Genomic DNA, 16,932 nt, shown 5'->3' on the forward strand with positions numbered 1-16,932 from the left:
CAGGGTTCTGTTCTGACGAAAAGCTCAGACGGAACGCCAGAACGGAGCCCTGACGCAGATGTGAACGAAGCCTAAGAGAGAAAATTGAAACAGAGTAAATCAAATATTTTTAACATTGATGACAGAGAATAAGGATAACCCTTCAATATGTGATTGGTGAGGGTCCAACTAATAAGGCCCCCCATTACGAGAATGGGGGTGATCTGCAATACCACAGCACCTGAATGGGAGTGATGCGGCATTAGAGGAAAGCCAATGGTGCCTATTGCCTGTGGGACCCACTCTCCATCAATTAACCATGCATTCATTAAAGGCAAAGTATTTTCCTATAGTCCCTGGCCAGCACATTAAATATAAAGAGACCTACAAAAAGCCACATTTCACTGTGCAATGGATTTCTACAACACCATGAACTGACAAAATGTCTCAACTTCCCAAATATGAAATGTATCTCGAAAAGTAACAATCCCATTGTTGTCCTTCTTTTTATCTACAATTGTCACTATCAAAGGGGTTGCCTGGCCTTGCGGCTAAGGATAACAGAACAAAAATAATTACAATATACTTACCTCCACAAATCTTCCTCTGCCACCCGCCGCCAGTCTCCTTGCTCGCGGGCGCTCCTTCAGCCTCTGTTCACCAGAGGGTGGTGGTCTTTGGCATCAGAAGCAATGATGTTGAACATGTAGGTTAACAAAACAATGGCTTCATGGGCATAGGTGCAAGGATAATAGGCATAGACACTGTAATGGGGCCTGACTCCACTATTATTGGCGACTTAGAGGTGAGGAGCATTTAGTGTCAGTTCACACTGAGTTTTTTGGTGCAGATTTTGACACGGAAGCCACGTCGGATTTAGCGCCAAAAAAAGGCCAAAATCGACCCCATTGATTTCAATGGGTAGCAGGGTTTTTTTTTTTCCTGGGCGGCTTTTGGCTGCTCGCGGAAAAAAAAAACCGGCATGTCCTTTCTTGCCGCGGTTTCCATCTCTGACCTCCCATTGAAATCAATGGGAGGCAGTCACTACGTTTTTTTTGTCCACGGTCCTTGCATAAGATTCAAAGGCCGCAGGTAAAAAACGTCTAAAAAAAAAAACGTGGAAAAAATAAATGCAGGCAGTTCAAAATCTGCCTCAAAGTGCCTGAGGGGATTCTGAGGCAGATTTTTTCTGCCTGCAAAAAACTCAATGCGAACAGGGCCTTAGTGGCCACTGTATATGACGGAGAGGAGAGTGATAATTGAGACACAAGTGACAAAGTGAAGGCCATAATAATCATAACCTTGTCATATCTTGAACTATCTTTTTGATGTTGGTCATTGGATCTGCCATGGTGTGCCATGATTACTTCTTTTACCCCTGAATGGCTGCAATGGGGTGTACATTGTACTCTGCACATATACAATATATAGAAAGTAGCAGATGATGACATCTACCACACGTAGCCGGCATGTCATTCAATAAGAACATTTTTATTCATTCTTTGACTTTTTTCAACTATAGCTATTAGCGAGGGACAAAACGTATCTCATAAGGATGAGGCGTAATGTCAATATCTGAAGGGTCCTCATCCGATTTCAAGTTGAAATTCTGCAGGATGAAGGTGAGAAAAAGAAAGATCTCCATTCTTGCCATTCCTTCCCCCAAGCAGATCCTCCGCCCTACAAAAAAAAAAAAAACGTTTTTGTTTTAGATATATGCTTTTAAATCATAAAAAGTTTAAATTTGATTTGGACTTTATCTTGTGCCAATGTAATCAAAATTGACTCAATTTGTATTCTGTGTCATTGCCTAATACCTGCTGAAAATGGTAAGAAAGCTTCATTCTTCTGAAACTCCCCCTTTTCGTTTAGAAAATGCCCTGGGTCAAATTTTGTTGGGTTCTTGAAGTATTTGGGATCTTTCAGTACAGAGGACAGGAGAGCAAACACGGTGGTATCCTGCAATAAAATGATGAGAGACAACATATAATATAAAGAAGAGAAAATATTACATCAAATAATTTTATACTTGGTTATAAGCATCAGACAATCCTTCTTTGTTAGCAGCTGACCATAGGGTATTTTGCTGCAGGGGTCCCCATTAGGGTATGTGCACACGATAGCTGCCTTTTACGTCTGAAATTACAGACTGTTTTCAGGAGAAAACAACTCCGTCGTTTCAGACGTAATTTTTCCTCCTCGCATTATGCGAGGCGTCTTTGACGGCCGTAAATTTGAGCTGTTCTTCATTGAATTCAATGAAAAATGGCTCAAATTACGTCCAAAGAAGTGTCCTGCACTTCTATGACGAGGCAGTAATTTTACGTGTCGTCGTTTGACAGCTGTCAAACGACGACGCGTAAATTACAGGTCTTCGGCACAGTACGTCGGCAAACCCATTCAAATGAATGGGCAGATGTTTGCCGACGTATTGTAGCCGTATTTTCAGGCGTAAATCGAGGCATATTACGCCTCGTTTACGCCTGAAAATAGGTCGTGTGAACCTGTCAGGGATCATTACCATGTATATTGTTTTAAAAATATTATCCTCACACATATGTATATACATTTCAGTTCTTTGTGTAATATACTGATATATAACAAGTTCTTTGTTCATGTCGGACACGCCTATGGAAGACACCGCCCCCTGGAATGCAAGAGGAGTGTACAGAAGAACTTGCAGCTGAGAAGCCGGTGGGGGCTTGGGCACTCCCACATCTCTAGGGAGGGGGCATGTGTCTTTTTCTGTGTTTCTTTCTTCTGAATAAAGTTCAGTGTTGGCTTCCTGTCCTATCTGAGGAAAGCTGTGTACCAACATCTCTGGCTGGTTTACTTCTTTCCATGCATGCATTCAGGTTTCAATTTACAGAGGTGGTTATTCGGTGTGGAATAACAGGGAGAAGGAAGCTACCCTGAAATACGGACCTGACAAACCCAGCCTTAATTAGCAGTAATCTGCAGAGGAAGTAAGTTTTTACTTCCCCTGTAGCACCTCCACAGGGGAAATGAAGCATTACATGGTGACCATTGAAGTTAATGTCCTGTCCATGTAATGTATACATATGCTCCAGAGATGCACCCGCTCCCCACTCTAATACTAATTGATGAGGAACTATCATGTAAGAATGCCCTAAAGGTGTATTTGAAAATGGAATTTCAAAATTAGATAACCCTTTGTTATCCTGTACACTTGGTATCCTCGTTGCACAGATGAAAGTCCTATATGGAGCCTCTAAAGTTGTTAATAAGGATCATGGAATTGGAAAACGGCATCACTCCTGGAGACTAGTCTGCCTTTGACTATACGAATATAGGGTATAATATGATAATGAAGCCAATATTTCCTCTGACCTTGAGTATTGTGTAACCTCTGAAGGTGGTGGTCTCAGCTGCTGCATGGGGCACTCCTAGTGGGATAATGTCTGAATATCTCTGGATCTCATGAATCACAGCATCTGTGTATGGCATCTTGCTTCTCTCCTCTAAAGAAGGACAGTGATCCTCGCCAACCACCATGTCAATTTCCTTTTGAACTTTGGCTGAAAAGACATAAACAATGTTCATGGCCAAGTTACTTTGACTGCTACTAAACCAGATAAAGTATAACTGGTATTAGTGAACGAATTAACACATACATATGAATAGCGCTCCACACCATCTGTGGAGTTAACTGTGCCTCAATGGCTCCAGGCTTCACCAACTTCCGGCATAAATGAAGGATGCCATTTAAGGAACACTGTAATCCACCAATGGAGCTGTGGACTGGTTGTTGACTAGTCAGTTGCTTACAGGCCAAGGAAACTATGGGAAATTTGATACCTAATAGTCGAAAATGTAAGTGTTCCACCTCTGGAACCCCCATCTATCGGATTACCAATTGTTCTGTTACCCCATTTACCAAGCTAAAGTGGCCAATGGCAGCCTATAGGGGGAAAAGAAGAAGGAGTGAGCAGGCCGGGCACATATACTGCTCTCTCTATTAAAGTCTATGGATGTTACAGAGACAGGCGAGTCACTGCACTGGGACACTCACCTATCAGACATTACTCGTATGGTTATTTTAGGAAGAGACCTGCTACCCATATGCTATATTAGGGCATATGGGAGTCATAGAGGGGGGTCATGCTCGGAACCCTCTATGGGCCTAGAAATGAGAGCTGCCCTGGTGGACTCAAATCATCCATATACTGTATTACATGCACGTCCATTCATCTGAATTGGAAGGGGAAATATCTGTCTTGCTATGGCTTTTCCTGGCTGTTTGGCAGCTGATCACTGCGACGGCTCTAATGGGACAACCACTTTAAGTGCTTCGTTCATACCACTTATCAATAAAATCTTCATGCTAATAAATATACAACATTATGTCATTGATAATTTGCAGATTTTCTATACTTGTTGCTGTTCATATCTACCTTGTACGTCGGTATACTTGAGCAAGATTCTTAAACCGTGTCTCAATGTAGAGCTTGTCGTTTCTGTTCCAGCAAAGAAGAGGTTCAAAACAGTGACAAACAAGTTCTCAATGTGGAATTCTGTCTTAGGGTTCTCCTTTTCCTGAGGGTAAAAATATAATTAGATGTTTAATAGATGCATTAGTATAATCAATCTGTAACTGAATGTGTCTTAATCCTAAGAAACCCTGTAATTAATGTGTAATTATCACTTATACACAATAGGACAGATCATATCTTAGAGTATTAAAACTGATCCTTAGTCATGGGTATAACTACTAGAGTAGCCGGTATGGCAGTCAAGGGGACCCATCTTCATATGAAAATGAACGAAAATAAATGGATAAAATAACCATAAACTTCGCAATGTAATAAACCTACTTGCAGCTAAAGGTGATAGTGGTGGAATGTGGCCAATTCTATGTTTTTTTATTGGGCCCCATCGTAACTTGTTAAGCCCCTGTCCTTAGTCATATAGTATAAGTCTTCATTAACATACCGTAGCATAGAAGTGTTTTTTTTTTGTTTTTTTTTAATGGTTCTGGACCCATTGGGATTATGTAATATAAATATGGGGCCACCAGAACGGGACTGCCGGAGCCAGTCGTTGTTAACAGCTTTCCACTCTGGCTCATAGAGAAGGGTCCCGACATCCATAAACTGTAATAGGGACTATGAAAAGGGCCTATCCAAGTTAAACAACCCCTTAAATTATCCTCTTCCCAATTTACCTACCTCCTCCATCTTTATAAGGAAACAATCTATAAAATCTCTGGGACAGTTTCGGTCCAATTTCTCCTGATGTTCCTTCACTTTGTCCAGTACAAAAGATTTTAGAGTTACAATATGTCGGTATAACCTTTGATGTGGTCCAGGGATATATTGAAGAAGTGTAGGAAAAGAATTAAGTAGCTGTAAGGAAGACAAAAAATAATACGTTAAATATTTTGTTTAAGCAAACTTAACCATCACCCCCCACCTTTCCATCAGTTCTGAAAAATGTTCCATGTTTCAGTATTTTGTTCTCCCACAGGGACTCCCAGAGCTTGTGAGTCAATATGGTATTTTTGTTGGGTAGGCCGCCTGCTGTAATTACAGTACTTGGGTCATCAGGCCTGGGCACCAGCTACTGGATCCCAAGCTGTGTACCCCGAACCTTGATGGCAGTAAGCGCCGTACTTTCCCCCCTAACATACTATCCTAGCAACACATGTACCCCACAACTTTCTCTTCCCATAAGTAGTAGTTAATTGCATTCCTTTTTAGTTCTTAACCGGTTCAGGTCTGGGCTATTTTGGCCGTAGTTTAGCCATTTTTAGTACATGTTAATTTAACATCTGTAACTTTTTTAATTGTTAGACTATCAACGTGATTTATTTGGCTCTTTTTTTGTGACAAATACTGGGTTCTTTTTTTATCATTTTTATACACGATACTTTTTGCTTTTTTCTAGAATTATAAGACTTAGGCCCCATGCACATGACAGTAAAATCGCCCGTAATTACGGTCTGTAATTAAGGGTCCATTCATTTCTATTGCCGACGGACACCTTCCCGAATTTCGCCGAAACGCATGTCGGGTCTGACGTTCTCTCCATGCAGAGCTGTTAACATAGGTATGTTCACTTTGTCTAACTCATTTTGTACCCCCTTGCCATTTAAGCATTACATTCATATATATTGTGATACACTGTTAAGGGTCTTTTTACTTAGTCTCTATCCGATTGTTGGATAGACTTATACTTCTTTGTACACCTATGTATTGTTCATACCCTCTCTTTACTCAATTGTTTACATTTGGTCTCTGCATTTGACAGACGTTTTATTCATGCTTTGCATGACTCATTTTTTAATTCATTGTTATCTTCAATAAAATTTGTAATTTTCCATCATTTATGTGTTGTGCTAATTGTACCCCACACTCTGTAGTTTGTCTACGGGAGGGTGTCCGTTCCGTAGAAAAATAGGACATGTCCTATTTTTTTTATTTTAGGAACTGTGCTCCTATACTTTATAATGGGAGCATGGACCGTAAAAACGCCCGGCTGTCCGTGGCCGGCCTTGCCAGTAGTTACGGCTCGTAATTACGGGCACGGTCGTGTGCATGAAGCCTTATACTTTGTTAAAATAGCAAAAATAAAATATGTTTTTTTTTAACATTATAGTTATGTTTCCGGTAATCACATAGTTAAAACAGAGTTTTTATTAGTTTGTCATCATCTACCATTAATTTTGATATATTACGAGTTCAGCTTAGGATAATTGGGGCATTTTGTTGTTGTTGTTGGTAGGGGGGTATTTTATGTGTATTTTTATATTTAATTTAATTTTTTCCTTTTATTATTTTACCTTTCAACTTTTCCACTGTAACACAGCCCTCGTATTGTCACAAATGTCACTGTTAGCGCAATCCTGGGACTAGTTAGATCCATCAGTTCTCTCCATGACCTTATTGAATGCTGTGTATGTAAGAACAGAGAACACAGAAGCGATTCCTGGTTGTTGGGTGCCCGGCAGTCTATGTGGGGCATCTGGCTTAAATAAGAAGTGTAAACATACATTGCGGCAGGGTTAAGGACCAAATCCGCCTTGGACCCGCATTTAATTTATGTCAGGCAGTCCTTAAGCAGTTAACGGTTCCATCCTGCTATTGATATTAGGCTCAAAGAACTTGTAAATGTAAAAGAATAATTCAATTTTGAGTTGAGACCCTATAACTATTCTCTTGTACTGGCAAAACAAATGTGCATTAATGTGATTTGTGTCACATTGTGCCACGTTATCATTGAATTGTGGACAAGATATGGTCAAAGACTGCACACGGCAAGAATGCATGTGGCACTGCACCTGCGTTTTTTTGGCTACGCGGTTTTTACAGGTTTTTAACATGTTTTATTTGTAAAATCCACACTGCTAAAAAAAACATATCGCAAATGACCATAACAAAGACATAAAAGTCTCCAGAAGAAATACACAAATGTTTACCTGTCCAGTTCTGGAGTTTATCACACTGAAAACTTCTTTTAACAAGACAAGAAGTCTAAGAAACTTTTTGTCTTCATATTCAAAACGTTCACCAAAAACAATGGAACAGATCATGTTGGAAACCGCCAAGGTCAAAAAGTACGTTGGATCACATGGAAAACCTGGGAGTAGGTGTAAAAAGATTTATAGGTGAAGTGAAATAATGACAATCGGATCCAGTTATGGGACAGAATTTTTATTTGTTTTATTTTTGTATTGTATTTCAACTTCACTTTGAAAAAACCCTGGAGGCAAAACCTCTATACTGTGTGATGTCTAGTGCACGGCTCGAGGGGGCAGAGCATGGAAACCAAAGAGAGGACTGATGCTCTGCCCCCTTAGGCCCGGCAGTAGGCATAACACAGTGTATTCCTTTAATGACTTAGGCCTCATTTACATCTGCGTTGGAGGCTCCATTAGGGGCCTCCGTCGCAGATTCGGCTGAGATTACAAGAGACAGTAGTGCAGCATACTACGCTATTGTTTCCAGTAAAATCCTGGACACCCGGATGGAAAGCCAAAGGAACCCATTAAAATCAATGGGTTCCGTCGGCCTCCAGTAGTGTCCATTGTGCAATGGAACCATTGCTTCCGTTATTCCCTTGTTCTGCTCCTCTTACGGAGCAGCACAACGGAGCACACCGACACAGGTGTGAACTAAGCCTCAGCCCTTTTTTTTTTTTCATTAGGAACTGCAGAAATGTTTTCATTCATGCTTTCCTGCATTTCATCAGCCTGAATTATTTATTTTTTATTTTTATAACTACTTAATTATTTTTATTGAATAAAGGTTTTTTTTTTTCAAAACAAAAATTTGATTTGTTGTGTTTTTTGTGATGTATTTAAGATTTATTTAAGATTCAATTATTTTTATCATGGGATTTTAAATATTATATACTGTATTTATAATTTACTGTAATCTAATGTCCATAAACAATGAAGAGCTCGTCTGCTAGGGTAAGGTATATCGCTTCCCTATGTACATGTACACAAGATTAAAGAACAAACAGTCAAATACTTCAGTCAATGGGGTAGATGTACCAATGATTCATTTCGTAATATATCCTTATAGCAGTTTGGAGCTCTGATGTTCTGATAGAGCTCCAATACCCTACTTAGACAATTTTGGCTGCTTGCAGCTACCACTAGGGGGAGTTTAGGAGCCTAATCATCAACTGATCTAGGAGGTATGAACAGCTCTATGTTTTTTCTTACTAACCTTTCTTTTTGCTAAACTCATCTCTTAGGTACCGAGCTTCTTCTTTAATCAGTTCTTCAAGATTTCGTTTCCCCATTCCAAAATTTCTCAGGGTGGTAAGGGAAAAGCGGCGGAGCTGCTTCCAGCGTTCTCCATTACTTAAAAGAACTCCTATTGACACAAGATTGTGTGATACTAAATCCTGTGGAATTGTAGATTTATTTTCATCAATTCCATCACCTGTAGCTGTAGGATAGAAGCCTTATATGTATAACTTACCAAAATCTTTAAATATACTTTCAACTGCAGGAACTCTCCCTCTCTGACTGAAGACATCAGCATTATCTATTAAAGCCTCCTTAACAGCATCACATCCATGTAAGACAACCACTCGCCTGGTGCCCAGATACACGGTGAATACATCTCCGTAAATTTTGGCAAGCTATAACGAGAAGAGAACAAGAGCTTTACTATACATATATTTATATCTATGTATCCTTCTAACTCATATCTATCTATCTATCTATCTATCTATCTATCTATCTATCTATCTATCTATCTATCTATCTATCTATCTATCTATCTATCTATCTATCTATCTATCTATCTATCTATCTATCTATCTATCTATCTATCTATCTAATCATACAAAAATTAGAGGCATCTACCCGGATGAATTTTTGTTCTCTATATCTATGGACTCTTACCCTGAGTCTGGGAGTATTCTTTTTGCACCCACTGTCTGGAGCTGTGCTGATTTTTTTTTGTTTTGTATCTACGTGTCTATCACTCTTTCAACGCATATTCTTGCTGTCAAAAACACATAATGCAGGAAAAAAAATAGGCTGTACTCCTAGATATCAAGGTGTAATATCAATAGTGGTGAACTTTATTCCACGTTGCCTGTTTTCAAGCCAGTTGCATCTGCCAAAATGTCGCTTATGGATTAAAGTTCACCACTATTGGTATTACACCTTGAAATCTAGGAGTTCTGCCTATTTTTTTGCATTGTATTCAATAGAATATAGCTTTAGGCTTGCACCCACCTTTTTTCTTTTTGTATGGTGCTGCTCCAGACTTTCTTTTGTTCTATCGATCTATCTATCTATCTATCTATCTATCTATCTATCTATCTATCTATCTATCTATCTATCTATCTATCTATCTGTCTGTCTGTCTGTCTGTCTGTCTGTCTGTCTGTCTGTCTGTCTGTCTGTCTGTCTGTCTGTCTGTCTATCTATCTATCTATCTATCTATCTATCTATCTATCTATCTATCTATCTATCTATCTATCTATCTATCTATCTATCTATGTTGGTCCCTACGTTCTCACTTTTATGAATGTCTGAGGCAGCTCTTTCGTGCTTAGCTGTAGGATGTTTCCTATAAGAGGGAGTGGAGTCGGTCCAGGAGGCATCTTCTTCCGCTTACTGTTTTCTGACCACATGATGAGGACAATGAGACAGGTGACACAAAGAACAAGTATCAATAATCCCGGTCCTCCAAAATCCATTGTGTCAGGTAAGCGTAAGTAAATGTCACTAAAATACACAAAGAGGAAAAATGGTTGAGATTGAGCAGAAGACCAGTGGGGTGAGTCATTGTGTAGGTTCTACTGGTTACGTGGAGCATGGAGCACATTCCTCTACCAATAAACCATTCTTTTGTAGAAAAAATAAAAATAAAAGAACAACATAGAAGTTACATTTGCGATGTTGTAACAGAGCAAAATGGTGAGGACTTCTTTTTAGACGTAAACTGGAAACCTTACCTGTGATTAATCAGAACGCCAGGGGAAGAGGGGTGCAATTAATACTTTTCTTGACTAAATAATTTTACAGTTTACTGCAGAATCAATTAATATTTTATCAAATATGCAGGACCCGGAGGGGAGGGAGGCATACCTGGACTTGGTGCAGAAGTTGCAGTAGAAACCGGACACTGGAGAGTGAAGAGACCCAAATGGTCCCTCTGCCCCATATGATGAGAATAATTGGGGGACTTGTTGCAGATTTTCCAGTGGCTTAACGTCATGGTACTGCAGAGTTGGATCAAGGTTGGTGCGCGCCTCTGTTAAAAATTTAGTGGGTGCCCCCAGCCCTAGTAACAATGTTCTATAATGCCATACCATAAACTGGCCATACAAATAAGATAATTGACGGCAGATTCCAATGATAACGACCCATTCAATAAAAGTCTAATGTGAATGTGGGTCATCACACTGACATATGTGGTCAGGAGAAGTAGGGATAGAGCATTTTGGATTTTACAAAAAAAGAGCCAATGTTCAAGCAGGCGGTGAACCCTGACAGAGATGTCTGCTTATCTTCTTCTCCCTATGGCAATAAACCTTCACATTTAATAATTGGATTTCTTCCAGTTTGCAGTGTAGGCAGATGAATAAAACTGTGGCCCTAATAGTAAGATAATCCTCTTCTAAATAATACAATAAAGACCTAAAAAGCACAATATAATAAACTATTAAAAGAAACACAAGGAAAGTTTTGTTTTCTTTGCACTAGTTCCACCCTCCAAACTCCTTCGTTACATATTTTGCCCCCATATATTGGGTATCTCCAGGCAAGGTGCCTAACAATACCAAAATCTTGAATGTTCCTCTAACTCTTCGTAAAGCTAGTAAGCACTGCAAACCTGAATACAGAATTTACTGATATTGTGTCACTCCTCCACCTACAATCTCACTTTTTGACATCCCCGATTTCTTGCCCCTCCACAGCGCTGTATCTCTGCTTACCTTAGATGTGTGCTGGTCGACTGTCCAGGAGATCTGCAGAATTCCAGGGGAGACGGCAGCATGTGATATTGTTTTGTTACACTCCCCGCCCATACATTTTCAGACCTTTAGCCTAATAACCAGCAGTATAAAGCCTCTCTCTCTCTCTCTCTCTCTCTCTCTCTCTCTCTCTCTCTCTCTCTCTAAGTAGCTGTGTCACTAGAATTACTTCCAATATAAATACAGCGTGCCATGCAAAAATGCTGTGTCAGAGGCAATTGTAACTGATAACTGCAGGAATTTATAGAAAGGATTATACAGTAAAAAAAATAAAAATGTAAATGTGGATTAAAGATTTTTTTAAAACAAAAAATCCAAAAACATATTACATAAAAAGCGTTCACCACTTAACCAAATTATGGTGCTTCTGTGAACCAAGGTTTAAAGGCAATGTACACCTTGGAAAACATGTTTTTTTTAAATTATTATTATTATTATTTAATAAAATTGTGTATCAGTGTTATGTGTAACTTTGTAATTACCTTTTATTAAAAATTCTTTAAACTTTTTGAGATACAGCTGCTTTGTATCCTGTAGTGTGAAATCTGAATCTGTCAGGTCCACGGGAATGACGGGTTCAGTGTCAGAGGGTCCTGTGTGTCTCCGACACGTAGGATCGAGCTGTTACCGATCACATCTAATTATGAACACGCAGGACCCGCTGTCAACAAACCCGTTAGTTCCGCTGACCTGACGGATTTAGGTCTCAGAACATGATACAGCTGCACTATATACAAGATACAAAGCAGCTGTATCTCAAAAAGTAAAAATAATTTTTAATAAAAAGTAATTAGAAAGTTGCACCAAACACACTGATAGACATTGTATATATATATATATATATATATAAAACTTTTTCAAAGATGTACATAGCCTTTATGTCATTGTGCTTCCTTTCACATATAAACTTGTTACAATACATAAAAAAATACATACTTTATACAATTGGCAAAAATATTTAGTGTACAAATAGAGTTATTGCATAATAGGAAAATACAAAATCATTTTATACATATTAAAAAAAAAAAGCCAGGAAAAATTACTAATTTTTTTCAGAGGCCATTACTACTATTAGGATTGTGATTAAATTGCAGGTCTCGGGTTGGAGAGTCGTTGTGTCGCCCACCTGTTTTAAAGCAATTATTCTGATCACTGGCACTTGCAGTGTCCCCGAATCTTTACCACCACTTTTCCAATTTACTTTTTGCCATTTCCTAAACAAGAACTTTAACTTGGAAACTGCCCTCACAGCTGAACGACATTTGCCTAGACAAGACTGGCATCTTCTAATAAGGTCTCGTTCACATCTGCGTTTGGGTTTCCATTGTTCTCCTCCTTTATAAGAGCAGAACAATTGAAAAAACAGAAGTGCCTGTTCTTATGCATGACAGACACCATCGGCGGCCGACTGAACTCATTGACTTTAATGGATTCTGTTGGTTTCCGTTAGGGTGTCCGTGGTTTTACCGGAAGCAATAGCACAGCATGCTGCGCTAGTTTCCAGTATTCTCGGCTGGATCTGCGACAGAGGCCCCTAACGGAGCCTCCAATGCAGATGTGAATGAGGCCTTATCTGTAGGTCTGCAGAAGACGGAAAGCCTGAAAGCTTCCAAGAAGGTTGAGTAGATATTTATTTAGGTAGACTAGGGTTTTGCAGAAGCTTTCGGCTCTGAGATATTTCCTGTCTCGGCATTGCATCTCATAATGTAGAACATTTTACAGTATTAAAGGGACGATAGGTGCTAGATAATCAAATATTTATCAGTGCTCAGGGTCCAGAATCCGCCCTTTTCTTCTGTGGAAACAGCCAAAACTCTCATTGTCGCTGATTCACTCTCGTCTTGATTACTGTAACTCATTATTAGTCGATCTTCCCCTCACTAAACTCTCCCCTCTCCAATCTATCCTCAATGCAGCAGCCAGGCTCATCTTTGTGACCAACCACTACATCAACGCCTCTACCCTGTGCCAATCACTACACTGGACCGCTACACCAACGCCTCTACACTGTGCCAGTCACTACACTGGACCACTACACCAACGCCTCTACCCTCTGCCAGTCACTAAACTGGTTGCCCATCATACCGTTCAGAATTAAATTCAGACTTATTACTCTTACCGACAAAGCTCTCCACACTGCTGCACCCCCTTACATCTCATCCCTCATCTCCGTCTACCACCCTACTCGGGCTCTACGTTCTGCCAACAACCTTAGATTAAAATCCTCCATAATCCGAACCTCCCCCTCCCGTCTCCAAGATTTTTCTCGTGCTGCACCCGTCCTCTGGAATGCGCTACCCCAGACAATCAGATCAATTCCCAATATCCACAGTTTTAAACAACGGCCGTCACACGGACCTATGTAAATCAATGGGGCCGTTCACACGGCCGTCGTTTCAACGGACCCTGTGAAGGGTCCATTAAAAAATAGAACATGTACTATTGTTTTGTGCTTCACGCATCCCTCCATAGACTCTAGTCTATGGGGATGCGTAATAACGCATCCCGCAGGGGTGCAGCACGGATGCACTTTGGACGTCAAAAACGGCAGTTTGCAACGCTCGTGTGAATCTAGCCTTAGGGTAGGAACACACTGGGCGTATACACTGCGGATTTTCCGCAACAGATTTCATTACGGAAATTCAGCAGCGTAATACAGTAGCAGCAGAGTGGAAAAAATATGCCGAAAAAAACAGTCATAAATTGACCTATGGTGCAGTATTTTAATCTGCAGCTTGTGAATTTATGCTGCAAAATCGCTGCTCTTCTGTTGCGGGTTTTCCCCATTCAATTCAAGGGGGAGGTAAAACCCTCATGGCAGAAAAGCTGTGATTTCGCCGCAAAAATCACAAATGAGAAAAAGAATAAATAAAAAAGCTTATACTTACCCCCGGCTGTAGTCCTAGCGATGCGATCCTCTATTCTGAGTGCAGCCTGGCCTTCTGGGATGACATTTCATCCCATGTGACTGCTGAAGGCAATGAAAGGCAATGGACTGCCGCGTCATCACAGGAGGCCGGGCTGTGCTCAGAACAGAGGATCGCATCGCTAGGTCTACAGCTAGGGGTAAGTATAAGCTTTGGTTTTTTTTCATTCCCTCAGGATTTCTGCATCGGACATGCCACCCAAAAAACGGCACCACACTTTGGTGCGTTTTTTTTGAGTGTAGAATTTCCTGCGGCTTCCAGGACAGATACTTTTACGCAGCGTATCCATCGTGTGTTCGTACCCAAAGTGAAATGTTAGGATAGAAAATCTGAAGATCCACTCCATTTTCTGAAAAACTTGTACAGAAATAAACTGGTCATGTAATTGATCTCAATAACATTACTAAAAGCTGCTAATGTTTCAGAGGCATCATTTGGAGGACGTTCTTGTCCATCTAATTGGGCCATTAGGAACACATTTAGTAAGATTACTGTATATTATCCATCTGTACGAGATGAACGTTTATAACGACTTTAAATGTAAGCTAAAGTTGTGAATGAAAAGTTCACACAGGGCGGATACACTGCGCAAAGGTACACAGCATATCCACGCTGGTGGTCGCAGGGAATTCCGGATGAAAAACCGCACCAAATTGTGGTGCAGTTTTTCAGCCGGAATGTCTGCTGCGGAAAACAGAAGAGAAAAAAAGAAACGCCCATTCTTACCCTCTGATTTCCTGCAGATCGGCCTCCTGGGAGTCACAGATTTTCCGCCACAAAAATTGCAACATTTGCTATTTGTTGCGGGTTTTGCCTCCCCATTAAATTTAGTGGTGAAAACTTGCAACAAAAAAGCAGCAATTCCGCAAATACAATTGACATGCTGCTGATTAAAAAAACGCACCGCAGGTAAATTTCGGAACAATTTTTCCGCTTATCATTTACGCAGCGTCTGGATGAGATTTGTTCAAATCTTATACACTTTGCTGCTACTGTATTATGCCGCGGATTTTCTGCAACAAAATCCGTTCAGGAAAATCTGCAATATTTACGCTCCATGTGAACCCGGCCTGAGGGTATGTTCACACAGGCTATAAATGGCTAAAGAATCGGAAGCAGAAAGCCTCCAAACATCTGCCCATTGATTTCAATGGGAAAAATGGCGTTCTGTTCAGACTGGGCTTTTTTTACGCGGCCGGAACGCCCGCGTAAAAAAAACGGCCACGAAAAAGAAGTGCATGTCACTTCTTCAGCTGTTTCTGGAGCCGTTTTTCATAGACTCTATAGAAAAACATCTCCAAAAACGGCCGTTAAAAACGCGACTTTGAATAAAAAAACGTCTGAAATTGAGGATCTGTTTTCCCTTGAAAATAGCTCCGTATTTTCAGACGTTTTTAATTTTGTGTGTGCACATGCCCTAAAAGGTTCTCAGATTTAGAAAACCCATTTTAGGCTGTGTTCACACGAGCTATTTTCAGACGTAAACGAGGCGTTTTATGCCTCGATTTACGTCTGAAAATATGGCACAACGACCTGTCAAAAGACGGCGCGTAAAATGACTGCCTCGTCAAAGAAGTGCAGGACACTTCTTGGGATGTAATTTGAGCCGTTTTTCATTGAATTCAATGAGGAACAGCTCAAAATTACGCCCGTAATTGACGCCTCGCAAAACGCGAGTACGAGCAATTACGTCTGAAATGCAGGAACTGTTTTCTCCTGAAAACAGCTCCGTAATTTCCGATGTAATGGTCGTTATCGTGTGCACATACCCTTAAGATACCCTATTAGGAAATTCTGAGTATCTACAGTGAGGTCTACATTGCCAGAGCAGAAACTACAAAGAGCGTCTCTAGTGTAAGGGTATGTTCACACGCACTGTTTTCAGACGTAATTCGGGCGTTTTACACCTCAAATTACGCCTGGAAAAACGGCTCCATTACACCTACAAACATCTGCCCATTGCTTACGATGGGTTTTACGGTGTTCTGTTCCCACGAGGCGTAATTTTACGCGTCGTTGTCAAAATACGGCGCGTAAAATGACGGCTCGTCAAAAGAAGTGCAGGACCTTTCTTGGGACATTTTGGAGGGGTTTTTCAATGACTCCATTGAAAAACAGCTCCAAAAACGGCTGAAAATCAGGAGCTGTTTTCACCTGAAAACAGCTCTGTATTTTCAGACATTTTTAGTCTAGCGTCTGAACATACCCTTAGGCCTTAGTCACACGAGCGTGTGTGTATTGCGCACGCATAAAACACTGCGTTTTGTGCGCGTAGCAGTTGTGTGTGGCATCAGTATATGGTGCGTGCCTGCATGATTTTCGCGCATATGGCATCGTCATGACACTCTGTTTTTAGGTTTACAAACAGAAAAGCCGGAAGTGCTTTTATGCTTTCATTCATTTATTTTACAACTGTAGCGCGACTGACGCGCGGGACACGGAACTACTCCCGTGCGCGATTTTCACGCACCTATTGACTTCGATGGGTGCGTGATGCGCGAAAAACGGCCAAATATAGGACATGACGTGAGTTTTACGCAGTGCACATACGCTGTGT

At 40.5% G+C, this 16,932-nt stretch overlaps 1 protein-coding gene across 2 annotated transcripts; it reads right to left on the bottom strand.

The window, feature by feature from the left end:
* Nucleotides 1–1,449: 1,449 nt before the first annotated feature.
* Nucleotides 1,450–11,519, bottom strand: LOC142659723 (cytochrome P450 2C8-like). Of its 2 annotated transcripts, XM_075836146.1 has the most exons (10): nt 11,410–11,519; nt 9,988–10,195; nt 8,934–9,096; nt 8,676–8,825; nt 7,418–7,578; nt 5,169–5,345; nt 4,395–4,536; nt 3,331–3,518; nt 1,797–1,938; nt 1,450–1,659 (listed from the first exon to the last, which is right to left on the bottom strand). In XM_075836146.1, the coding sequence occupies exons 1-10, from the start codon at nt 11,469–11,471 to the stop codon at nt 1,505–1,507; spliced, it is 1,548 nt and encodes a 515-aa protein (XP_075692261.1). In that variant the 5' UTR covers nt 11,472–11,519; the 3' UTR covers nt 1,450–1,504. The 2 variants fall into 2 exon arrangements, with proteins under 2 accessions (XP_075692261.1, XP_075692262.1); XM_075836147.1 differs by lacking the exons at nt 9,988–10,195; nt 11,410–11,519 and adding an exon at nt 9,362–9,441.
* Nucleotides 11,520–16,932: the final 5,413 nt, after the last annotated feature.

Source organism: Rhinoderma darwinii, chromosome 8 (assembly GCF_050947455.1).
Source record: "Rhinoderma darwinii isolate aRhiDar2 chromosome 8, aRhiDar2.hap1, whole genome shotgun sequence".
Classification (NCBI taxonomy): domain Eukaryota; kingdom Metazoa; phylum Chordata; class Amphibia; order Anura; family Rhinodermatidae; genus Rhinoderma; species Rhinoderma darwinii.